Below are 26117 nucleotides of genomic sequence, written 5' to 3'. Positions count from 1 at the left end.
AGATGGTACTTCCACCCGCCCCCCAGCAGCAGCCCAGCCCCCGGGGCGTGGCGCTACTCCGACCCTCCCACTCCCCCGGACCATCCAGGCTGGGCCCGGCCGAGCCGGACTCGGCCCCCGCACACCTCCCCTACCTCCGACCACCTCCCCCGCATCACCCGCCCCAGCCAGGCCAGGCGGGGGGGGGTGAGCGCAGGGCCCAGGCGTCCCTCAAACTTCTTGCAAGTTCACTCCCACGCCTCCCGCCCCTTCGACTCCCTACTCTCCGGCCAGGAAGGCCCATGCCCGCCCTGGCCCCTCCCGCCCGGTTACATAAGGTCGCGGAGAAGCCGCCCCCGGCCCGGGCCTGAAGGGAGGGGCTGAAGGGGCTCCTCGGCTCAGTGGGCAGCGTCCCTCCGGCCACACGCCGAACACCCGGGGCTGGGCGAACTGCCGGGCGGGGTGGCGAGACTACTCGGTCCCGCTCCACTCTCCAGCACGCACCCCCCCGCACCTGTCTCCTGGACCCGCGGGATGGGGGCTGAAGAACCGGGGGAGGAGATCCCGCGCACTCCACGCGCCCCCTGCCCCCTGGCCCCGCTCACCTCGCTCTGAAGGTCAATCTGTCCGCCGCCTGCGATTCCGGCAACTTGTCCCAAGTTGGGGTGTCCGGCCTGAGAGCTGCGCTCGCCGCCTGGTCCCGGACTTCTTGAGCAAAGCGCCACCAAGGAGGCCCGCCCCGCCCTCCCTTCCCGCCGCCGTCGGCGACGCAGCCGCTCCCTGCGTCCCACCCGCGTCCGCCGCCTCCGCTGTCACCGAGCCCCGCGCCCGGCGCCCGGGCTCCGGCTGTCACTCCGCGCCCACTTCCCGCCGCGCCCGGCAGAGGGCAGCACCCGCCCTGCGGCCCGCCCCGCCCCACCCCCTGCGGTCCTGCGGCGTCGCCCGCTAGGAAGCGTAGTCCCCGCTGCAGCCCCGCTAGGCATGTCGGGATTTGAAGTCCCGCAGAGCGGAACTTGGGGACTTGGAACTTTTGTTCCTCTTCTACACTTTCACCAGTTTTCTTTCAACACTCAGTAGGTGATGTCCCGAACCATAACCCACGGCATTACATTCTGTGGGTTTCTGATCCCCAAAGAGGGGCTGCAGCAGGTTCTCCACGAATCTAGGGTCGCGGTTGGTGTGTCCTTGCTCGGAAACTCCTCGGAGGCAAACCGCTCCTGTTTTGGAGTGGGTTGCAGGAACTGGATCTTGCCCTCTTATTCCAATCTCTAAGTATTAGAGGTGAGTCTGGGATCTACATGCTGAAATATGACTAGAACGGATCCCACAAGTTCCGGCCAGTAATGCCCTCACGTACACTCCGTCACTAGCCAGTTCTTGCTGGTATGCTGGTAAAAAAAAAAAATTGTGACCTTCTGTCACGTTTATCACCTTCCTCTTTAGGAAATTGAGGATGTTAAGCCATCATTTTTATTTGATTCCTTCTTTCTCCTCCACCTCCCTTCTCACCACTTCTCTCCCTACTCTTCTTGCTCCTCCCACCCTGCCCCGCCCCTCCTCCATACATCCTGTTACCCCAGTTTCTGGGGTTTTGCTAGGAAGCACCTAAGGATGACAGAAATGAGCCCAGAAGGACAAACCTCTTCCTGAGTTGGTTGAGCAAGTGGGCTTGATTTCCATGTAACTCAAGGAACTATCCACCTTCTTGGTGGGTAAGGGACAACCCTCCTCCAAATAAAAGTCCTGGTACAGAGGAGTCCAGGTAATGTTCAGTCAGACTAACTCAGTTTCCAGCCTACAGATACACTTGAAGAAATAGTATATAGCTCAACTTCCTCCCTCAAGGACACCATTAAGGTTGCAAGTTCACATAGGTGTCCAGAATCTTCAGAAAATTCTGGCCAAGGTTGATTAAGAGCTGAAAGGACAGACATCTAGATCTGGGAATTGTGCCCCCCACTTCACACTGCCAGTGGACATGATGTGGGTTCTGATTCAGTGGTAGCTGTGGGAGTGGTAAAGTGGACCACCAGGGCATCTCAGGTTGTTAGAGTAGGGACCCTTACCCATCACCTATGCTCTATTACCACTGCCACCCTCTAGAGGAAAGCTGTGAAGACACTCCAATCTCTGAGGAAGACAGAGTTCATCTCCATGCCTCAGCTCAGGACCCATTTCACTTACAATCTCAGTGACCCAAAGGAATCTCATGGCCCCACATATCTATCACGGGGAGAACTGTCCTGATTCCCACTCTGCCATTCCCTGAGACCCAGGACTACTTACAAGAAACAAAAAAACTCCAAAAACAACAGGCTGACAATATGGGATACTGTTTATTATTAGGGAAGGTCCACAAAGAATGGCACATTGCAGAGAAGAAGGACAGAGGACTCCAGGCAAGGTGGGGACAAGAGGAAGACGGGAGCCCAGGTGTCCAGGAGGAAAGTCTAGGCGGCAGTGGCAAAGCCCACCCTGTTGTTGGCCATGTCAAAGACGGAATAGTAGGACCTGAGGAAGACGTCCCCAAGAATCCAAAAGGGCTGGCCATTTCCTGAGGACACGTAGGTGGCTTCCAGTCCAACCAAGCAGTAGCCATTCTCCTGCTCAACAGAGAAAGGCAGCACTCATTCATTTGGTCACACATGGCCTGGCCACTGCTAGCCTGAGCCCTGAGCCCAGGACTGGCCCTGAAGGCTCATAGACAAGGTGGTGTATCACAAGAGGGGCTGGTGGGAGGGATTTCCCAGTGGTAAACACAGGTTGTAGTGGCCTGTGCAGGGTCACCTATTCCCATGCTTGGTATCTTTTCTTGCTAAAGCTCCCTTCTGTTCCTCATTGGCAAAAGCAGAATGGTGGTTCAGCTTAGAGTAAAGCTAGCTTGCATTCAGACTTTGCCTTCACCCTCATCATCTGTGCAGCTGGATCAGCTATTGAACCTCTCTGAACCTCCAGGTTTTCATTTGTAAAACAGAAAGAGAATCTCCCCATCAAATGCTGTGACAATTCCCTTCACCTAAAGGGAAGCTGGGCACCGGGGTGCACACAGTGGATAGCCCTAGACAGAGCCCCTCTCCACTGATTAAGAGACTGATTGATCATGGGTGACACTCTTCTGGTGGGGATAATTCGAGGTGACATGAGTTTGGAAATGGCACAGGGCCAGGTGGAGCTTTTCTGGCTGCACCTACTCCTCCACCCCAGTGGCTCAGCCAGGGACCAGGACTTACATTGAGGATATAGGCAGAGGGCAGCAGAGGGAACTGCACCCCGTTGATGACGAAGGTGAAGGTGGACAGGTTCTGGACGTCATTACAGTTCATGAAAAACTGCAGAGAAACAGGTTCTTCCAGGTCCCCTCATTCCCCATCCCAGAGCAACTGCTAAGCACCCCAGATGCCCAAGACCTCTTTTTGGAGCAGAGGGCACAGTTCAGGGCAAATGCTATGTAGGTACTGCGTGGGTGTCACGTGCACTGCTACAGTGGGTGACATCTGGAGAGACCTGAGAATGTCCCACACCCAAAGACGCTCCTCCTGCCTGAATGGCCCCTCTGAGAGGTTGAATCGCTGCCATTTCCCTGCAGGTGTCCTTTGAAATCACACAGCCATGTGCAAAAAGTGTACCAGGGTCCCTCCCCTAGTGGGGAGGGTTAATTAGGTGACCATTTCATTTGCCAGGACACACGGGAGCGAGGGGGCATAGCTGTGTGGAGGAGAGGAAGCAGTGGATTGAGAGTTGTCTCTTGTTACTCACTTGCTTGGCCCCAAGTTTCACTCACAGGGACCCACGTTGCACAAACAACAAACACTGAGCTGACCTCTCCTGGCCAGGGCGCATCCATGTCACACCCACCTGTCCATACTCATCCTTCTGGGCCCCTATAGCTTGCAGAAGGGAGCTCAGGTACTGCTGGGGCACGGTGAGCAGAGAGGTTCCTGTGTCCACCATGGCCTGGCAGCCCTGGGAGCACCAGCCAGAAGCCTCTTCCCCAACATAGAACCTGGGTGGCAAGAAAAGGGCAGCCTCAGCCCGATCAGGTCAGGGCAACCAGGGGAGACCTTCCTGGCACAGGGGACCAAGCCACCCGATGAAGATGAGCACCCCCAAGGGCCATTGCAGCTTGTTCCCTTCCTCACATTCCCTCTGAGTCTGTGCAGGGTAACCTGAAGGTTCCAGGGATATATTTTAAAAACTTCAAGGAAGTTTTGAGAATCATTGAAAACCAGGGTTGTCGTGTTTGTTGTAAGGACGAGGAACAAATTAGGTGTCCCACACACCTCAGGTTCTAATCTGTAGGGTCCTGTGTGATTGCACAGGAGCTTCTCCAGTACTTGGGATTCCACATGTGCCCCTTCTACCCCTTTCTCCAGACCCAGGGTTGATGCCCCTGTGGAGGACAGCTGAGGCTCTGGGAAGGACAGGCCACAGGAGTCCTTGGTGCCCCCACATCAGTGGAACCTGGATGTGCATGTGCCACCAGTGTCCAGAAGCCAGCTCCAAGGAAGGTGCATCCCAAAGGGACCCCCACCCCAGACTCACTCCTCGATGCCGATCTGCCAGTAGAGCTCCCGGGTGACAGGGGCCCAGAAGATCTGCCCTGTGTACAGGCTCTCGTCCATACCTCCAAAGATGACTGCTCCTCCGTCCTCAGATCCCCCTTGGCTGCAGGACACACAGGGAAGGGGGAAGTGAAGGAGAGGTTAAGGAAGGAGACACACATATTGAGAAGTCACCTTCACAGGGAAAGAGCATCTTCCCAGGATTCACATGGGGGTGTCCTGAGGACAAGGCTGTGTGTTCCCACATCCCCCTGAATGGCACTTCCCCCAAAAGCATGCTACAGAGCACCCACACTGTGCTGCCTTCTGCCTCTGAATTCATGCCATTGCTGGACCCTGTCACCAGGAGCCCTACTGAAACCCAAGTTTTTTCTTTTCTGCTGCAAATAGACAAGGGAAGGCTTTGGTGGAGGGGAGGGAAATACAGGCCATGTTTCTTCCAGAAGCCTCCCCTGAGTGGTAGCAGAGGTTACGGGTAGAAGTATAAACAGGCCAAAGGAGTCCCCAGAGTTAGTGACAGGGTCAATGTGTTGAAAGCAGGATAAGGAGACCAAGCCACAGCAAGAAGGTGGAACTGACTCTAGACAGTAGAGAGGAAGAAAGGTGGACAGCAAGAGAGAAAAGCCAGGCCCAGGGCCTCCTGACCTGGCCTGCTGTGGGGGCTGGGAGGACAGTGGGAGAGTTGAGGACGTGGACCAGAAGACTCCCAGACCTAGAAGGACCCATGCAGGAGGCGAGGCAGCAGGTCACTGGACAGAGAGGCCTCAGGGAGAAGCACAGGTGAGGCAGTGGGCTCTCGGGGCCCAGAGCAGGAGGCAGGCCCAAGACATGGGGAATTAGAGCAGCGACACCCTGGAGAAGTTTAGACTGAAGAAGGAGAGACCATCCTGCCTAGGAAGGCAAAGGGTCGTGAGGGTGGACTGGGGCAGGGGCAGGGGACCAGGAGAGTCAGAGCCCAGGAGCTGAGGTTCTGAACAAGTGTGGCCCAGCCACCCCCTGCTGGGAGGTCTCCACACCCCAAGGGATCAGGGCTTGGTACAGGGCAGGACTTAGGGACCCGCAGGGCAGTCTCTCACTTGCTGAGGTAGACGCTGAACATGGGGCTGGACAGGGCGTCCACCCGCAGCATGCCCTGCAGGGCTGTGGTGGCCCCTCCCGCGGACAGGGCAGGGTAGGCCAGGCCCATGATGCCATCGAACTGCGCATAGACAAAATTGGTACCCGGCTCCTGCTCACTCAGGCCGAACTCCTGGTTGGGGACCTGGATGCTCTCAACCTGTGGGGGGAAGACACATTGGAGTGGAAGTGACACTTCTGAGTTCATCTATGTCCTCCTGCCCCATGCCACCAGAGACCCTCCATGTTCTTTCCTCCTCCTTCCTCCTCTGGCCCATCTGCCCACTTCTCCACAGGCATCCCAACTGTCACTTCTCTTCCAAGGGCCTCCTTCACTGTAGCCTCCCACCCCCACACATCTGCCCCCCAGTTCTGAGCTCCTGAAAAAAGGCACTCTCTGACTGGTCACTCTGGTGCCCCATCCCTGGACAGGAAAGAACAAGGACATCTAGGTCCCCACCCTCTCACACCCCCTCATCCAGGGTGGGGGTGGCAGCTGGAGCACTCACAGTCAGGGTGTCATAGCCAAAGAAGCCAGTGAGGCTGCCACTGCCATACTGCAGGGAGAAGGTCTGCCCATTGGTGGAGAAGGTGGAGGACTTGCTGGGGTTGAAGCGAGGGTGTGTGGCTGCAGGAGGGAGCCATGGAGGCCAGGGGTGAGCAGAGGGCTGCCTGGCTCTCAGGCTCATGGGCTGCACCCTGCCTGGCCCTCAGCCTAAGCTCCCAGCCTGAGGCTTCTGCACCCCAACCTGGTCACCAAGGCAGGGGCTGACAGCCTTGGCCCCTGGCTCATAGTAGTTGGAAGGCATTGGCCTAAAAGCCCATGTTTCAGAGGTAATTGGATGCCCGGTGATGACCACCTTGTAAGCAGGTGCCCTAGACTCCACCTCTATCTCTACCCCACACCAGAAATCGGCAGAAACCTAGTGGGAAATGCTCATCCAGTGAGGAGTGGGAGGGAGACCTAGAGAGGAATCCACTCACCCCAACCTCAATTCACCCAGGAGCTGGGCATAGTGGAATGTGGAGGTGGCATGGGGTGTGCCCATGGTGGACAGAGATGTCCACATTCCAGACCCAAGGTTTTGGAATGAATCAGGGCAGCATTAAAACTGAAGATCCTCTGTCTCCCTAAATGACTCCAGGACAGGGACCACATCCAGCATAGTTGTGGCCAGTCCCTGGAGACGCTCAGGGAGAAGCTAGTGGATAGGAGAGTGGAGGGCGAGGCACAGAGTGGACAGCGTCCTGAGGGGAGGAGCAGCACTGCCCGGTGAGCAGGAGAGGGTGGAGCGGAATGAACTGGAGGGGGTGAGGTGGACGGCAGAGATGAAGGGGTCCATCCTGACACGAGGCGAGGCAAGAGGCCACCCTGGCGCAGGGCCAGCCTCCTCCCTCTGGCTTGTTGATGCCCTGAGACCCTAAACAAGTCCCTGGTCCTCCTCAGTGTCGCGACCCCCTTGCCAGCAAGGAAGACACGACACAGGATTCTTCTTTCAGCGGTTTATTCAGGCCTTAACTCTAGTTTTCTCTCAAGCGCTCTCTCTCTCCACGCCCCCACACACAGCCTAATAAAGCTTACTCTAGTCCAATCCAAAGCTGCCACGTGGGGTTTTCTCATAGGGTATTGAGGGACAGCGCGCCAATACTTCCTAATAAGGAGTTGTTTACCAAGATCCACAACGGAAACCGGCGCCATCTTCTAATGGCGGCAACGGTCTAGAAACACGGCTCACCACAGTTCCCCCTTATCTCTTAAAAAACAATGCAGGCGAAAGTAGAGGTCCTATCCCACTGTGCAAACATGGCTGCAATGTATGGCTCAGTCCCAAGCAGGCGCCTTCCCTAGATCTGACACCATATCAGCCGACGCCTTTTTTCATGGGACGGGGCTTGGACGTCAAACCCGTATGCAATAGGACGTGCTTCCCTTGAGGTCCGGAGACCGGATCACTCAAGTGCAGTGCCTTGCCTCGCATCCTGCATCGTGATGACGGCGAAAAGGAAGGGGGATTTTACAAGTAGCCAGTCAGTGACTATGAGGTTGGAAGTGGCAACACCATCTCTCAGGCCCTGAGAAAACGAAGGGTCCAAAGCATAAAGTGCAGCGCCAGTATGGAAGCCCACCTGCGTGCAATGGCAACAAGGCCTGCAGAGTGCATGGGCCTTTCATAACTGGGAAAGCAGGAAGAGGAGGGCATGCCAATCCCAGTGCAATGTCAAAGATAACTTGGGGTGCAATGGCCAAAACCCAGGAAATTATTGCTTAAGTTGCGCAAGCCAAACTTGTGGAGAGATACCATTCTCTAGGGCTGCAAAAGCCTGGACGATCATAGCCTTTTCTTGGCTATGTCGAGCTCTTAGGCGACAGAAAAGCCACAGACAAAGGACAACCCCAAAACAATACACCGCTCCAAAAATGCCTACTCCCACCCATTCCTTAAAGAAAGAAAAAGCAGAAGACAACCAATTCGTAAATTGGCCCAATGTCACAGGGTCCACACGAGTGTTGTTCAACATGGCAATTTGTGTCAGTTGGGTCTGGATCAACTTCTCTGCTTCCATGGACCAGTTTCCGGCCAGGTACTGTCCAATAATTTGAGAGGTATTCCTGGAATCATTAAATCTGAGAGATGTTATACATAGATGTGCACGATGATCAACACAACCCAAATGTACTAGGTCTGACAATTCCTCAATCTGAGCTTGGAGGAGATCCACCCTTTGATTAACGGCCAAAATTCCTGATAAAATATGTTGATTGATTTTACTTTGAGACTCTAAAATTTGGAAGTTTGTTGGATAACCTGATTAACTGTGGCCGCAGTCTGCACTTGACTAGCCATGGCCACTCCAGCAGTGACCGCTGCAGCAGCAGACATTGCAACCGCTGTTACAATAGCTGCCGTGATTCCAAAATCCCTACGGCTCCTGAGCACCTCAATAATAGGGAAGGGGTCCGGATCCGCAGTAACCGGAATCGGGACGAAAGTCGGGACCTTCATAACAACTGCCGTGCTCCAGGATCCATTCCAACACTCAGACAAGACACATGTACAATTAGAACAGTCAATCATTTCCGATCCTGTAGTATCGGTATCATTGGTCAAAAGGAACAGAAACGGAGAATGAAGGCAGACTGCTGCAGAGGGCAGGGTAGCATTGGACACCTGAGAATTGTATGAAATGTTTTAAGCCTCCTACCATTAACAGTGTCCTGTGCAGAGGGCAGGGTAGCATTGGACACCTGAGAATTGTATGAAATGTTTTAAGCCTCCTACCATTAACAGTGTCCTGTACAGAGCCAGACACATTAACCAGCCAGCTCTGGACTCCTCTCAATTGGGCCAGAGCAGAGACATCGGCTGTGGCCCCCTTTTCATTGGAAATCAACCATTGAAACCAAGACCAGCCTGTTCCTGTAGTGGAATTATCCTTGGAAGAATTATACAAATACCTTTTAAGAGAAGGGGAAAGAGAGAAACCCACAGTAACTTGGCGCTTCTCCCAAGAATGATCTTGACAAGGTGTGAATGTCGGGGGGAAAGAATAGTACGGGGTACAATAAGGAGAGGCCTTAAAATAAGTGGCATTACTAGCGTTAGGAAAAGCCACCGGGAGTGACACCTGGGAAATTATAGCCAAAGTGGTGATATTCATTTCGGTCGAATTTGTAGTCTCTCCTGAGCCCTCCTTTTCCCCATTACTCACTCGGTTAAGCACCACAGACAAGGTTCCCAGTGAGACCCTACTGTTCTGTAAGGGGTCCTCCCAATTGGTCAAATTGTTGCGCTGTAAGCGAATACAACGAGTTCTCAAGAAACTGAAGCAGAAAACTCCCGTGAGATTAACACGAGAAAGGTTGAAAACCCGTTCCCCATCTCCTCTAGGGTAGACACAAGGGGCAGACATCTCACATGAAATAGAAAAAAGAGTGGGGAGGACATTAGAATTTTTATGGACCGGCATCGGCATCGGCCATGTCCGAGCTACCGCCCACCACTGCATCGGTAACATCTGGACCATTATCGTCTGTGATAGGGCCAGGATACTCAGCAGAATGAAGGGTCTCATCGTTGGACTCTTGTAGGGTCCCCCTTTGTTGATCAGTTGTCTTCGAGACTTTTCTCGTTAGTCGTTCAGGGATCCACACCGGCTCCACTCGGTCCTGTGGGAAAACACAGACAGAACCTCGTGCCCATGCCAGCACGGGATCAGGCCCATACCATTGTCCAGAAAGGACATCTTTCCACTTAACATACCCAAAATTCGGGGCAGAGGGCGAACAATGTCTATCTGCAGCAGAGCGCCCTTGAATGTCCAAATTTAAAAAATTGATAGTAAATAGAGCCAGGGAGAGGCGCTCTTTCGGGGAGTGGCCTAAGCCAATTCCCCCTTTTTGTTTTAGTAACATCTCTTTTAGAGTCTTATGAGCTCGCTCTACAATACCCTGGCCTTGTGGATTGTAAGGTAAACCATGGACAAGTTGGATACCCATCTGGCTGCAAAAGGAAGAAAATTGTCGCCCAGTATATGCTGGACCATTGTCCGTCTTAATGGACTGTGGTAATCCCCAGGCTGCCCAAGCTTCCAAGCAATGTGCGATAACATTTCCAGCTTTTTCCCCAGACAAAGCGGAAGCATAGATAATGCCAGAACAAGTATCTACAGATACATGGACATATTTAAGTTTACCAAAGTCAGGAACATGAGTAACATCCATTTGCCATATAGTTAAAGGCCGTAAACCACGAGGATTTATGCCTATAGAAGGAGGATGATGTAAAATCACACAATTAGGACAATCCAACACAATCTGTCGAGCATTAGCACGGGAGATGGTAAAGAGTTTCTGAAGTGCTCTTGCATTAATATGAAACTTACTATGAAAGTTTCTAGCTTGATCTAAGGAGGAAATAGGGAACACCCAAGAAGGACGAGTAGCAAGATCTGCCTGGGCATTGCCCGCAGAAAGAGCACCGGGTAAACCTGTGTGGGCTCGAATATGCAAGGGGTAAAAACAGGCGGAACGATTCCAAATCAATGTTTGAAGATGGAGAAAAAGGGAAGACATTACTCCTGATGTGTGTATGGGACCCACTGCTTCCAACACCTTTAAAGCTTGAACTACATAGACAGAATCTGAGATTAAATTAAAAGGAAATGGACATTGTTCAAAAACTTTTATGACAATTTGCAGTTCCACCCATTGTGGATTGCCAGGAGCAAACTGATGTTGGATAGGAGGTTGATCATTTATCACATAAGCCCCAATACCAGTCTTAGATCCATCTGTAAAGATATTTGTAGCTCCTGGAATAGGCGTAGAAGAAGTGATTTTAGGGAAAATGATAGGATGTTCCTTAACAAATGTAATAAGAGGATGTGATGGATAGTGATTATCTATCTCTCCTAAAAAAGAGCATCGTAATATAGCCCAATTATCCAAGTTAGCACATAAGACCAGAATTTGTTGACATGTATAAGGAACAATCACAGACGTTGGAGAGAAACCAAAAAATTGTACACTTTGTTGTATCCCTAACATAGCTAAGGAAGCAACTGCATCAGGATAATACTCAAGGGATTTTCCAGGGGACATACGTGGATGTATCCACAGTAAAGGACCATCTTGCCATAAAACTCCAGTAGGTTGTCGCACAGTGGCGAGCACACATAGTTGGAGAGGTTTATCCCCTTGAAACCTACAAAGGCTAGCATGTTGTATAGCCTCTTCCACTTTAAGCAACACTGACCTGGCTTCCTCAGTAAGAAGTCGAGGGGAAGTAAGATCTGAATCACCTTTAAGAATTTCATACAAAGGTTTTAATTCAACATTGGGAATATGTAGGTAACTTCTAATCCAATTTATATCACCCAATAATTTTTGGAAATCATTTAGTGTCTGTAATTTATCAGTCCTCAGAGTTATCTTTTGGGGTGTGATAGCTTTACAAGAGATAGTAGCACCAAGATAATTAATAGAGTCCCCCATCTGTACCTTATCAGGTGAGATAAGCAAGCCTTTTAACTGTAGCAATTGTATTAAGTCAGTATAAGCAGCCTCCAACATACATTGGGTCTTTGCTGCTAACAAAATATCATCCATATAATGTACACACCTTAATGATGGATATTTTTGTCTGAGTGGAGCAATAGTCGCACCTACAAACATTTGACACATGGTAGGACTATTTGCCATGCCCTGCGGCAGAACCACCCACTCAAACCTCTGATCAGGCTCCTCGTGATTACACGAAGGCAAGGTGAAAGCAAAACGTTCTGAATCTAGAGGATGTAATGGGATGGAAAAGAAACAATCTTTAATGTCTATACATATCACTGGCCAATTTTTAGGGATAGTAGAAAGCGAAGGCAACCCTCTCTGTTGAGAGCCACAGCCAAAGGGGCCCCAGCAAACTTCCAGCTGCCAGCAAACTTCCAGCTGCTGGCTGATGATTGGCTCACAGCGGCTCCAGCAACATCTAGCTGATTGGCTCCTCGGCCCCAGCAACATCTAGCTGATTGGCTCCTCTGCGGTGATGCTCATTGGGCTGTTTCCCTGCCCTTTCAGACCACGGAGCTGCTCATTGGGGGACTTTTTTGGCTCCGCCCACGTGACCCAGCCAATCGGCCTCAAGAGCAGGAGGATTGGGGGAGGTGGAGAGAAGCTTGGGTGGGAGAGAGAGGCTTGGGGAAAGCCGGTGGTGGCAGTTGAGGCTCTGAGGGTTTTTCCTGAGAGACTATTTTGTTTGTCGTGTGTGGTTCTAAAAATAAAGTTAGTTTCTTTTGACAAGTGGCTCCTGATTGTGCCCAGCCAGACTGCGGCATTTGGTGGCTCGCACGGGGAGCGACTGAGGGTAAGTGAAACTGCTCGCCCCTGAGGGCAGGGCGAGAGGATGGGTAGCCATTTTAAGATTCCTTTTTTATTTTGCTTCACTTTTGTTTTAAGTTGCCTGTCCCTGGAGATGAGTGAGACGGAAGAAAAACCGCTCACATCTGAGGAAAAACTATTTACGTCTGAGGAACAGATAGGGAGAAAGGACGGATGCCCATGTCAGGAGGATAGAAAGGCTATAATGACTTTTTGTTGTTCCCTTTTTATTTCATTCTGTCTCGGTTTTGTTTGGCGTCATCTTGTTGGGTTGTATTATAGTAGAAATATGGGATCAGAAATTAGTAAAAAACAAACTGAAAGAGTGTTAAGTAAATTGTTAGAGGAAGGAGGCATCCCAGTAAAATCAAGAGCAGTCAGGGCATATGTTGATACAATACAAAAATGTAGCCCATGGCTTTTTAAGGAGGAGTTGTTAAATATATCACAATGGAACCATCATGGTGAAGATTTAAAAAGAGTAGAAAAGAAAAGCCCAGGGACTCTGCCAGTTGGCACATTGCCATTGTGGACATTCGTATCTTGTTTGCTTAGTCCAAAGCCTTCAGTTCAGACAATGGTAGAGGAAGGAGAAGACATAATGATTCAAGTAAAAGAGAAGGTCTCTCAAGTTAGTCAGACAGAGGAAAAGATTCAAGTAAAAGAGAAGGCCTCTCAAGCTAGTCAGACAGAGAAAGAAAGTGTAAAACAGAAAAAGCCATCAGGGGGAAAGTTACAACAGGAGACTGCTACTAACACCTTTCTATCACCAGAGGGTGTAAGTGTTCAACCAACAGCACCACCTCTACAGGAGACTGCTACTAACACCTTTCTATCACCAGAGGGCGTAAGTGTCCAACCAACAGCGCCACCTCCATATGCTGGGAGGCCCCCAACCCCCGCAGTTGATAGTTGGGATCCTGAGAAAAGGTCTCAAATATTAACATGCCCTGTATTTGAGGCAGGAGGGCAGCGATTTTACCAAGTTTTAAATTTCAAAACAGTGAAGCAGCTAAAAGAGGCTGTAACAATCTATGGTCCTCAAGCACCCTTCACTGTAAGCTTGGTCGAATCCATTAACAACTTGAACATGACGCCAGCAGATTGGGCTAATATGTGTAAAGCTGTGCTAAATGGAGGACAATACCTGTTATGGAAGGTTGCCAATGAGGAATTTTGCAAGGAGACGGCTAGGCGAAATGCAGCAGCTGGTTATCCTCAGAGAAATCTAGATATGTTGTTAGGAAAGGGACCTTATGAGGATCAGCAGCAACAAATTGCATATGATCCTGGCGTATACGCACAAATTGCTGCAGATGCAATTAAGGCATGGAAGACTTTACAAGGACATGGAGGTTTACAAGGTCAATTATCTAAGGTAATACAAGGAGCTAATGAACCTTATGCTGAATTTGTAGATAGGCTTATTCAAACAGCTACCAGAGTTTTTGGGAATACAGAACAAGCAATGCCATTACTAAAACACCTGGCTTATGAGCAAGCGAATCGTTGGTGCAGAGATATCATTAGACCATGGAAACATGAAGATTTAAACACATATATTAAATTATGTAGAGACATTAATGAACAAGAGCAAGTCGTGGCAGCTGCAGTAAAACAGGCTTTAGATGCCAGAGACATTAATGAACAAGGGCAAATTGTGGCAGCTGCAGTAAAACAGGCTTTAGATGCCAGGCCAAGAACATGCTACAATTGTGAACAAACAGGACATTTTAAAAGGAATTGCCCCATTGGAGGAGGGTTTAACAAAACTAGGTATCAAAGGAGTAGAATACCAGGTATTTGCCCACGATGCCGTAGAGGGAGACATTGGGCTAATGAATGCCGTTCTCAAACCACCATAGAGGGTACTCCATTATCAAAAAACGAACAAGTACCAGGTGTTTATCCACGATATCGTGGAGAAAGGCATCGGGCTCCATTGCCAAAAAATGGACAGGGGGGCCCAATGCTCCGGGGCCCCAAACCACAAATATACAGAGCACTGGAGGAACCCAGCAACCCCATCAGGGTAGTGCCCAGGACACATTGTCCATCAGATCCCTCATCAGACAAACCAGAGGGAGCGCAGGGTTGGACATCTGCGCCTCCACCAGAGCAGTACTAACTCCAGAGATGGGAGTTCAAATCATTCCCACAGGGGTGAAAGGACCTCTTCCCAAAGGAACAGTAGGCTTATTATTGGGACGCAGCTCTTCTACTCTAAAAGGACTTATGATAAGTCCTGGGGTAATTGATCCCGATTATGAAGGTGAAATAAAAATTATAGCCAGTTCTCCAAAGGGTATATCAGTAATTTCACCAGGAGATAGAATAGCACAGTTACTAATAATACCCAGCCTACATGATAAATTTTCCAGTCGTACTGTAGAAAGAGGTTCCAAGGGATTAGGCTCCACAGGTGTAGATTGGGCTATGCTTTCTTTAAATTTAGATTCTCGCCCCATGCTAAAACTAAATATTCAAGGACATGAATTTAATGGGATACTGGATACAGGTGCAGACCTTAGCATCATCTCTCGTCAAGAATGGCCAAAACATTGGCCATTACAACAAGCCACTCAAACGCTTCGAGGCCTAGGAGTGGCGACTAATCCCCATAGAAGTGCAATGGTATTAGATTGGAAGGATCCTGAAGGATGTGAAGGAACTATACAGCCATATGTATTGGATCATCTTCCCGTAAATTTATGGGGACGAGATGTCCTAGATCAATTAGGTTTGACATTAACAAATAACATCAACCAAAATGCACCCACTATTATGACTAGACAAGGTTTTAGGAAAGGAAAAAGATTAGAAAAACAAGAACAAGGTATAGCAGCACCAATACAAATAGATCAAGGAACAGACAGACATGGGTTGGCTTTTCAGAAAGGGCCACTGAGACAATAAAAATTACTTGGAAATCAGAAAGACCAGTATGGGTTCCTCAGTGGCCCCTGACTAAAGAAAAGATACAAGCAGCCCATGACCTGGTCAAACAACAATTAGCGGAAGGACATATACAACCTTCTGTATCTCCCCATAATACTCCCATTTTTGTCATCAAAAAGAAATCTGGTAAATGGAGATTATTGCAAGATTTAAGAGCCATTAATAATGAGATGGTTATTATGGGACCTGCTCAATCAGGGATTCCTCAGTTGTCTGCTTTGCCAAAAACCTGGTATGTTTTAGTTATAGATATTAAAGATTGTTTTTTTTTCAATTCCAATTCATCCTGAGGATAGTCCACGTTTTGCATTTACTATCCCTGCACTGAATCATGAAGGTCCTGATCAGAGATATGAATGGAAAGTACTCCCTCAAGGGATGGCTAACAGCCCAACTATGTGTCAAATTTATGTTAACAAAGTAATCCAGCCACTTAGAAATCAAAATCCTGAACTACAAATATTTCACTATATGGATGATGTATTATTAGCACACAAAGATAAAAACACATTGCTAGAATGTTATGCCACACTTACAAACTTATTAAAAAATTATAATCTAGAGATAGCAATAGATAAAGTACAATTAAATTTTCCAATTAATTATTTAGGAGTTCTATTATCCTCAACCATGGTCCGTCCACCAAAAATTCAAATACGAGTAGATCAACTCAAATCACTTAATGACTTTCAAAAGTTATTAGGAGACATAAATTGGATAAGGCCTTATTTAGGTATACCAACAGGAGAGTTGGGACCTTTATTTGATATCCTAAAAGGTCCATCAGATCCAAATTCACCCCAAATGTTAACGCCTGAAGCAAGAAAGGCATTAAAAATCATTGAAACATATATGGAAAATATGCATTTGGATAGAATTGATATAAGTTTGCCTTTATTATTTATTGTACTACCAACAAAAAATATTCCTACAGGAGTATTTTGGCAAGAAGGTCCATTATTATGGATACATTTATCTTATTCTCCTAACACTATTCTTACTAGGTATCCTGAGGCTGTAGGACAATTAATACTCAAAGGAATAAAAGCAGCAAAGGGAGTGTTTGGAATTTCTCCCAATAAAATTATTACTCCATATACTATGAATCAAATTGATGAGTTAGCTAATGAGTTAAATACTTGGGCAATAATCATGTGCAAATCTAATGTTTCATTTGATAACCACTTACCATCTAATCCTTTATTGTCTTTTTGGTCATTGCATCCTGTAATTTTTCCAAAAATGACAAGAAAAACACCTATCATGAATGCTCCAAATATATTCACTGATGGGTCAAATAATGGTACAGCAGCAGTAGTTACCCCTGATCAAACTTTTACATTTTTAGTACCCAAACAATCAGCTCAAAAGGTAGAGCTTAATGCAGTTTTACAAGCTTTTGTGATGTTTAAAGATTCTGTATTTAATTTATTTTCTGATAGTCAGTATGTAGTTAATGCTATAGTATCTCTTGAAGATGCTGGTAGGATTTCCCCTTCTTCTACTGTTTTCTCTTTGCTTTCCACTATACAAAGTCTAATCTGGGACAGAAAAGATCCATTCTTTATAGGACATATCAGGGCACATACAGGATTGCCTGGAGCCCTTAGTTTGGGCAATGATTTAGCAGATAAAACTACACATGACATACATATTTTCTCTACACTAGAAGAAGCTATAAATTTTCATAAAAAGTTCCATGTCAATGCTAATACTTTACAAAAGCACTTTAAAATAACTAAGGAACAAGCTAGACAAATAATAAAACAATGTCAAAATTGTGTGACCTTTTTACCACAAGTTAATCTTGGAGTCAATCCTAGAGGATTGATACCTAACCATATTTGGCAGATGGACGTCACACACTTGCCAGAATTTGGAAAATTAAAATATTTGCATGTTACAGTTGATACTTCTTCTGGATTTTTGATGGGCTCCCTTCATGCCGGAGAAAAAACTAAAGATGTTATAGCTCATTGCTTACAAAATTTTGCCACTGTGGGTGTTCCAAAACAGTTAAAAACAGATAATGCCCCTGGTTATACTTCTACCTCTTTTAAACAATTTTGCTCAACATTTGGCATTACTCATATAACAGGAATCCCATACAATCCACAGGGACAAGGCATAGTTGAAAGAGCTCATCAAACTATTAAAATGTACTTATTAAAGCAAAAAGAAGGAATTGGGAAGGGGTATATATTCCCCAAAGATAAACTTAAAATAACCCTTTTTACTCTAAACTTTTTAAATTTGGATTCATCAGGACTTAGTGCTGCGGAAAGGCATATGTGTCCAAAAAATGTACATAAGCCCAAGGTACTTTGGAAGGATATTCTAACAGGACAATGGAAAGGTCCTGACCCAGTAATTGTCTGGAGTCGGGGGTCTGTTTGTGTGTTTCCACAGGGAGAACAGCAGCCGATTTGTATTCCAGAGAGATTAACCAAGGTCCTGACCCAGTGATTGTCTGGAGTCGGGGGTCTGTTTATGTGTTTCCACAGGGAGAACAGCAGCCGATTTGGATTCCAGAAAGATTAACTAAAGCGATTTCTACAGACCAAAAAGAAGATGATTTGGCTCAAATCCATAACAACTGATATCCAAAACTCCAGTTTGGCTATTCTTACATCTGCAACAGAACCAGGATGCTTTTTTCAATATCTATTTTATTATTGCCCTTTGCCATATCATGAAGTTCTATTTTGTTTTTTGAGCTCATACAGACCTAGGTTAATGTTTTTCTGATCAGTTCTATTTTTTGACTATAGAGTTTTTAAGCATTGCAATGGAGATTTCACCTGTAAAAAGTTATAAGGCCTTTACTATAATGTTATGTGTTGTATGTATTATATTATGTGTGCACACTTGTGTTTTGTGTTATATGTTTGAATGTACGTATGTCCATATATCATATATGATGAGCGCTCATGATAAAATGGATCCAAATATTTTTTTTTCACGTGATTTATATGGTTTAATTTAAATTGGGTAAACAACTGTTGAGGATTGTTTTAATATGTAAACAAAAAAGAAGGTTAACAGATCTGTTTGTTTACTTTCACCTTTCCTTTTCATTATATTTAATAATTCTCTTAAAGATAATGTAAATTGTTAAGAAAATTGTTTTCTTTTAGTGCCTTCTGTAGTGTTACATAATTTTTTCTTTAGCCATTATTGCCAGAATTCCTATCTTCATCCCAGTGCCGGTGAAGACAATGTAAATTGTTAAGAAAATTGTTTTCTTTTAGTGCCTTCTGTAATGTTACTTAATTTTTTCTTTAGCCATTATTGCCAGAATTCCTATCTTCATCCCAGTGCTGGTGAAGTCAAAGATAAAACCAATCTACAGCTTCTACAATAGCCATCACTGAACTGCTTGCAGAACTTGCCTGGACACATTGTGAGCTCACCTGTATGCATTGTGAACTATCTGTTGGTGCAGCGACTTGTGGTAGTGTTGGGGTATTTTTGCTGATGATGTCACCGGTGGTACAATTTTTCAAAGGAGCCCTCAATTGGCTTAATGTCATGGCATTTTGCATCCTCCTCTACTAGTGATGGTCTAAAATTTGGGGGCCAACAGAGGTGAGGCAAAGAACCTCACCCCCCCACAGGTGCAAAGGCCTATCCACAAGTATGGCTGTATGCTGGACCGGTAGTCAGTGACGGGTATGATCCAATTGCAGTGGTACCAACCTAAGACAGGAGGCTGACGCCTAGAGGTCAGTTCATCCGATGACGGGTAAGGACCATATGTTGAATTGGACTGCCTAACAGGCACGGTCCCTAAGCCACATGCTTGTTGTTTAAACAGAGAGGGGGAGATGTTGAGAGCCACAGCCAAAGGGGCCCCAGCAAACTTCCAGCTGCCAGCAAACTTCCAGCTGCTGGCTGATGATTGGCTCACAGCGGCTCCAGCAACTTCTAGCTGATTGGCTCCTCAGCCCCAGCAACATCTAGCTGATTGGCTCCTCTGCGGTGATGCTCATTGGGCTGTTTCCCTGCCCTTTCAGACCACGGAGCTGCTCATTGGGGGACTTTTTTGGCTCCGCCCACGTGACCCAGCCAATCGGCCTCAAGAGCAGGAGGATTGGGGGAGGTGGAGAGAAGCTTGGGTGGGAGAGAGAGGCTTGGGGAAAGCCGGTGGTGGCAGTTGAGGCTCTGAGGGTTTTTCCTGAGAGACTATTTTGTTTGTCGTGTGTGGTTCTAAAAATAAAGTTAGTTTCTTTTGACAAGTGGCTCCTGATTGTGCCCAGCCAGACTGCGGCACCTCTCTGAATAGATCCCATGAGTTGCATTTGAGCATTAATAGCCCGTAGATCGTGCAGCAACCGCCATTTTCCAGTCTTCTTTTTAATAACAAATATGGGTGTATTCCAAGGAGAAGTGGATGGCCTTATATGTCCTAACTTTAACTGTTCTTGAATTAAAACATGTGCTGCAGTCAGTTTCTCAGAGGAGAGTGGCCACTGAGGCACCCATACTGGCTCCCCTGATTTCCAGGTAATGGGCACCTGATCCTCAGCGGCCCCTAAGAAAAACCCAACCCATGTCTGTTAAGTTTTGGTATTGATTGTACGGGATGTCTACGTCCCTGTAAATTTTTACCTAATCCAAGACCTGGTCTATAACCCATGTCTTGCATTATCTTTTGGGCAACTGCTGAGTATTCATTACTAAGTTGAAACCCCATGTCCTTCATAAGATCACGTCCCCATAGGGAGATTGGAAGATCAAGCACATATGGTTGAAAAATGCCAGAATGTCCTTCAGAATCTTTCCATGATAGATGTCTGCAGCTGACTTGTGGAGCTTGAGCATATCCTAAACCCCTCAGCGATTGATCCGAGAGTTGCACCAGCCACCCCTTTGACCAGTCCTTCATTGCTATTATGCTACGATCTGCTCCAGTATCCAGTAATCCTAAAATTGATTTGCCTTCTATAGTTAATTTTAATGTGGGACGGTCATCCATTTCTAAGGACAAAAACACACAATTTCCCCCCGTTGTTCCAATCTTATCGTTTAATCTCAAATGGGAGCCAGCAGGAAAATGGGTATGTAGACTGGGTAGAATTAACAATTGAGCAATCCGGTCTCCTGGGGAGATGGACACAATACCTTTCGGAGCTTCTACCATAACCTTTACTGTTCCTATTGTATCTGGATTAATAATTCCAGGGAAGATGTAAAGGCCTTGTAAAGCGGAAGAAGCACGCCCAACTAACAACCCTACAGTACCAGGTGGCAAAGGTCCTTTAAAGTCAGTTTCCACCAATTGGACTCCCATTTTAGGTGTTAATACGAGTCTGGAGGCGGAACAGAGGTCCAGTCCCGCGGCACCTGTAGTGGTTCTCTGCGATCTTTGGGATGTCGTAGAGATGGCCATGTTTCGCTCTCCATTGTCCCATTCTCCATTGCCCCATATATTTGCGGGCCCTGAGGTCGAGGGCCCTTCCGGCCATTTTTTGGCATCTGTCTATCTGATATTGGCTGTCCATGAATGTCCTTGACTGATCTGCATTCATTAGCCCAATGTTTACCCTTCTTGCAACGAGGACATAGTCCTGGCTGTCGAACAATTGAGGATGACCCTTTTTTGTCCTGTAATTGACATGTTCGGGGACAATCACGCTTAAAATGTCCCTCCTGGCCACATCTAAAGCACTTTCCTATATGAGGGGGTGGTTTTCGGGTTAGCTGGAGAACGGCAGCAGCCAACCCTGCATTAGTAAGGGGCCCACCTATTTCCCTACAGACTTTCATCCATGCCTCTATTCCTTTATTTTTATATGGGGTTATAGCTGCTTTGCATTCCTTAGTACATTGTTCAAAAACAAGTTGTTTGATCAAAGGCATAGCTCTATCAGGGTCCCTGAATATTTTCCCCGCTGCATCTACCATCCGAGCCACAAAGTCAGAAAAAGGCTCTGTGGGGCCTTGAATGATCTTAGTTAGATTACCAGATACTTCCCCTCTGTTAGGCAAGGACTTCCAGGCTCGGATGCAGATGTTGTTAATTTGCTCATATACTTCCAGTGGGTACCCTGTTTGTTGATTGGCAAATCTGCCCTGTCCCAAAAGTATGTCCTTATCCTAGGCATGGTTTGGGGCCGCCTGCTCTACTGCCCCCTCTAACATAAATGCTCTCCAATCCAGATACTTTCCTGGAGAAACACAGGCGCGCACCAGGCTCGCCCAATCAGACGGAGTCATACAAAAGCGAGAAAGGCCCTCCACCTGGGTAAGTGTAAATGCAGCATCCACACCATAGGTTCGGACTGATTCAGCCAATGTCTTGACAATTTTAAAGTCAAGGGGTTCATGATATCGCCCCCGATTGGCATCTTGAAACACAGGGAATGCTAGACCCATGTCCGAATGAACCTTTCTCCATGTTTGTGCATGAAACATCCTATTGAGTCCTGGGTTAGGATAGGGTGGAGGGTCAGGAGGAATCTCCAAAGCATCCTTCCCCTCTTCCTCATATCCCACATCTGTCTTTGGGTACTTATGTTCTGTGTAGACAGCCTTACGGGGATCACCTCGCCCTTTAGTTTCACCTTTTCCCCTTTTCTCTCTAGCTTGCCGTGATAGCAATGCCAATACTTCCTCATTATCTGAACTACTGTCTTCCTCAAAGGCTTTCAATTCAGTCAAATCTGGATAAAGTCTAGTCTTTGGATGACTTGAACGTTTATCATCTCTATCACTTCCCCCACTCTTAATACTTTCAGCTCCCTCGGACCTCTCCTCATGCAATTGTTCAAGAACCTCCTGTCCTTTGGTTAGGGCATCCTGACATCTACTGTCAGATAAGCAACCCCTTACTAACTTCCATAAAGGAATCACCCCACCTTCGAGGGTCCCTTGTTCGTGTGCAAAATCTAAATCCCTGCCTAGCTTTTCCCAACTGGGGGTCATGAGACTGCCCGAGTAAGCAAACCACAGGGCCGCTAGATCTATTTGTTTTAAGAACATCTGCAAAGTACTCTGTTTAACTTTTAAACCTTTAGATCGTAGCAGTCCATCCAGGGCTAACAGAATAGGGCTAGAAGCAGAGGCGCCCATGGCGTTAATGCAGAAAGCGAAAGCGAAGAAATAAAGCGAAAGTCCAAAAAATCCCCGCTCTCTCTTTTTACAGAGGAGCAACCCGCTAATTTTTCCGCGGATTCCCACTTACCTGGGAACTTACCAGTGCACCACCCTGACCGCTAAAAGTTCTGGATCCTGGGATTGAGAGGTATTCGGTTCCCCGTACAGGCCACCAATTGTCGCGACCCCCTCGCCAGCAAGGAAGACACGACACAGGATTCTTCTTTCAGCGGTTTATTCAGGCCTTAACTCTAGTTTTCTCTCAAGCGCTCTCTCTCTCCACGCCCCACACACAGCCTAATAAAGCTTACTCAAGTCCAATCCAAAGCTGCCACGTGGGGTTTTCTCATAGGGTATTGAGGGACAACGCGCCAATACTTCCTAATAAGGAGTTGTTTACCAAGATCCACAACGGAAACCGGCGCCATCTTCTAATGGCGGCAACGGTCTAGAAACACGGCTCACCACACCTCAGGAGTGAGCACCCTTCCCTGCCTGCATCCCTGGACATGCCAGTGCCCGGCCCTGCCCAGGGGCCCTCCCTGCCCAGCCCAGCACTCACTGCAGGCCTGGCTCTGGCAGTAGACCGAGGGCACCCACAGGTTGGAGGAGCCAGTGTCAAACACGACCAGGAAGTTCTGGGGTGGAGTCCCGATGCTGATCTCACCAAAGTAGGCAGCCTGGGGAGCCATGGGGACAGCTGTGAGCATTAGGGGGACCCAGAGACCAGGTTTCTCCATGGGCAGAGCAGGAAGGACAGCCCTGCCCTAAGTACCACCAAAAGCCAGGGTCCCAAACACTCAGGCCTCATCCCAGCCTGCCCAGGGCTGCCAAGTGGTCTCCGTGGGTCACCTGCCAGGTCAGCTGGGGCCCTCCCCATGCTCTGCCCAATGGGCCACTCACAGCAGGGTGGCCCAGGCTGGCAGGACTGGGAGAAGGGAGCAGCCTCAGGGTGGGAGTGCAGGAAGTCCCCAGGTTTGGCAGCAGGGACAGGGGCACCTAGAGACTAGGACTCACATCCATGTAGGTCATGGGCTCATAGAGCACACTGAAGTCACTGAAGCGGTACTTCTGAGCGGGGTCGTACTTGTGGGTCTTCAGGAAGTCCCCCAGCAAGCCCTTTTCCCTCATGGTCTGACGCATAGTCTTCATTTTCCTCAGGGGGACCCTAGGGGAGGCTGGGTGTCAGGGCAGGGCCTCCCTCCTTACTCTACCTTCTCATTTCTTCTCTCCCTGATGTTCTCCCTTGCCTCCTTCCCTCTTCCTCTTCTTTCTTTCCTTCTCCACTTCTTTCAAGCCTCACTCAGCACTTGCTCCATCATTTGGGAAACAATGAACTTCCCTCATGCCTGCCCTCAGCCCCTCTCAGGGGTCCTTTTCCTGCCCTGGCCTCTGCTCTCAGAGACTCTGAAAATACTTCCTATGAAGGGGAGAGGGACTTGGGACGCTGGGACTTTACACCTTCCAGAGGATGTCTGCTGATATTTGTTCTTTTGTTGTTTAAGGTTCAGGTCTGGGATGTGACTCAGTGGTACAACTTTTGTTTACCATTTGCCTGACCTGGGTGCAGTCACCAGAAACATGAAAAGGTAAAACTAAAATAAAATTGTTCTCAGAGATACCAAATCTCACCCCAAAGGGCGTCCCTTCCTGTAGTGTACTCCAGCACCTGGTACTACCTAAGAGACACACCATGGAATAGGGGGTCTGCAATTGTCCCCTAATATTTTTAATCTGAAGCTGATTGCATGTGTGGCTATAAAACTGCACACAAGAAAAGCCCCCTGTACTCTTCCCTGGTGGCACAGCAGGCACGGTGGCAGGCGGGGACTCCTATTGTCCCCTGAGCCAGATCAGTGGCTCCATCCTGAATTTTCAACACCACATGTTGTAGAGAATCAGATGTAACTGCGTTACTATTACTGTCCTTGATGGAGTCTGCCTGCAAACAGGATATTCTGTCCAGGTATAGATAGGTAACACTGGACATGCTTGAAAACGAGGTGTCTGCTGTCCTTGGGAGGGCCTACTTGCAAACGAGAGGCTCCTTCAAGGTTTAGATAAGGTAACTGCGGACATGCTTGAAAAAAAGGTGTCTGCTGTCCTTGGGAGGACTTGCCTGCAAATGGGATGTTCTGCCAAGTGGGCTAGGAGGGCGCTGAGAAAAATTTTATTATCTGTTCTTAACAAAGAGCAGAGCTCAACATACTCCGGGCCGAGAATAGATTAGCTATGAGAAGCGGGTCACTTCTGATTAGAAAGTAAAACTTCTGTATGCTATGTTTAATTAGCTGAAAGACCTGATTTATTGATGTTGGAAGGCTGACTTCTTTGTTCACAAGACTATAAAAAGATTGCTGTACACAGTAAAGGACTTTTTTTCTGCTGCTGCTTTGCTTGCTCTGCTGCTTCTTTCTTTTCCCATGCTGACCTGCAAGTGAGTTACTGCAACAACATGTTACAGTGATTTACAGGAATTGGTATTTTTGCTAATTTGATCTTGGCTTCTTCCAGCAAATTTGGGGTCCCAGGAAAGTTTTTGGAGAGATTATCTTTCTCCTCTAGTTGGGACTGTTACCTTCTGTAGGAAGAAACCACACCCATCTTGCAAAGGCCTGCGTGGGCATAGTCATCCTACTCTCTGCTTCAGGACCATCTTCTCCCCTCAGTCTGGGGAGGGAGGAGGCTTTTGCCTTGACTAGCAGCTCCTGAGGCCAGGCTCTGTCTGCTCCCAGCTGAGTCCTGCCCAGCTCCAGCAGGGGCAGCCTTCCCTGGCCCAACAGGGAATCCCGCTCAGACCCAGCTGCTGCCCCCTGACTAGCTGCTCCGTACAGGGCTGCAGGCTTCCTGAGGTTCCCTGCACCCACAGCCAGGCCCACACTCACTTGACAGGTGTAGTTGATGCCTCCAAGACCAGGAGGCAGACCAAGGCCACCACCATCCACTTCATGATGCCGATTCCCAGCTGGTCACAGAGCAAGCGCCACTCTGAGATCCACAGTCGCACTGGAGTGAAGACTTCAGCACTCCCTCTTTATATCCCCTGGATGTGGCCGAGTCCCTCCCTCTGTGCCCTGGGCAAGCATGACCCCAACCAGGGTGTCCCCTGTACACCAGGTAGCCATTGTTTCCCTATGTTTTTTCCCCTGGACCATGGCCACAGCTGACTTTTCAACTTGTTGACTTTTGAATTCAACAGCAGAGGCCAGGAGGTACGGGTGATAAAACAGAACAAAGTCGCCATAAGATGGAGTGGCAGAGCTGCTCCTCCTCCAGGAACCAGTGGTTGGTGTGGGCATTTTGGGGTGAGGGCCACAAAGAGGCAGAAACAGAGAGGGGCATAGGATACAAAGCAGTTTTCTTGCCTAGCAAGTCTTGATTGGGGATCACAGATATTTGTCATGGGCGCTCTCCTGTGTGCTGTAGGCAGGTTCACACCATCCTGGTGGCTGCCCACCAGGTGCCAGGAGCAGTCCCTGACCTGTAACAATCAGAAATGTGTCTAGGGTTTGCCTCATGTTCCCCAGTAG

At 48.1% G+C, this 26117-nt stretch overlaps 2 protein-coding genes across 2 annotated transcripts in view; both read right to left on the bottom strand.

Annotated features, from left to right (window-relative positions):
* Tfeb (transcription factor EB) overlaps nucleotides 1-741 on the bottom strand; it is a 45169-nt gene extending 44428 nt beyond the window's left edge. The window contains exon 1 of the mRNA XM_046450658.2: nucleotides 585-741. The gene's annotated coding sequence lies outside the window, so the exon portion shown is untranslated. The remainder of the gene's footprint in view (nucleotides 1-584) is intronic.
* Nucleotides 742-2429: 1688 nt separating this feature from the next.
* LOC124096743 (gastricsin-like) lies at nucleotides 2430-25537 on the bottom strand. Its single transcript, XM_046450728.1, has 9 exons — nucleotides 25473-25537; nucleotides 23605-23755; nucleotides 23150-23267; nucleotides 6167-6285; nucleotides 5618-5817; nucleotides 4522-4644; nucleotides 3835-3982; nucleotides 3210-3308; nucleotides 2430-2582 (listed from the first exon to the last, which is right to left on the bottom strand). The coding sequence occupies exons 1-9, from the start codon at nucleotides 25535-25537 to the stop codon at nucleotides 2430-2432; spliced, it is 1176 nt and encodes a 391-aa protein (XP_046306684.1).
* Between the last annotated feature and the right edge of the window lie 580 nt (nucleotides 25538-26117).

Source organism: Marmota monax, unplaced genomic scaffold (genome assembly GCF_021218885.2).
Source record: "Marmota monax isolate L192 unplaced genomic scaffold, Marmota_monax_Labrador192_F-V1.1 WCK01_AAM20220418_F8-fsc00127, whole genome shotgun sequence".
NCBI lineage: Eukaryota > Metazoa > Chordata > Mammalia > Rodentia > Sciuridae > Marmota > Marmota monax.
Note: the sequence above shows the minus strand (reverse complement) of the source record. Positions and strands in the feature narration are given on the sequence as shown.

What these genes read in the sequence shown, in the direction of transcription:
- LOC124096743 (XM_046450728.1), bottom strand. Translation starts at nt 25,537, where the DNA reads ATGAAGTGGATGGTGGTGGCCTTGGTCTGCCTCCTGGTCTTGGAGGCA. An exon ending in AGAAGGATGAGTATGGACAG is followed by an intron (nt 3,309 to 3,834) that starts GTGGGTGTGACA and finishes GTTTCTCTGCAG; the next exon opens with TTTTTCATGAACTGTAATGA. An exon ending in CCTCTGCCTATATCCTCAAT is followed by an intron (nt 2,583 to 3,209) that starts GTAAGTCCTGGT and finishes TCTGTTGAGCAG; the next exon opens with GAGAATGGCTACTGCTTGGT.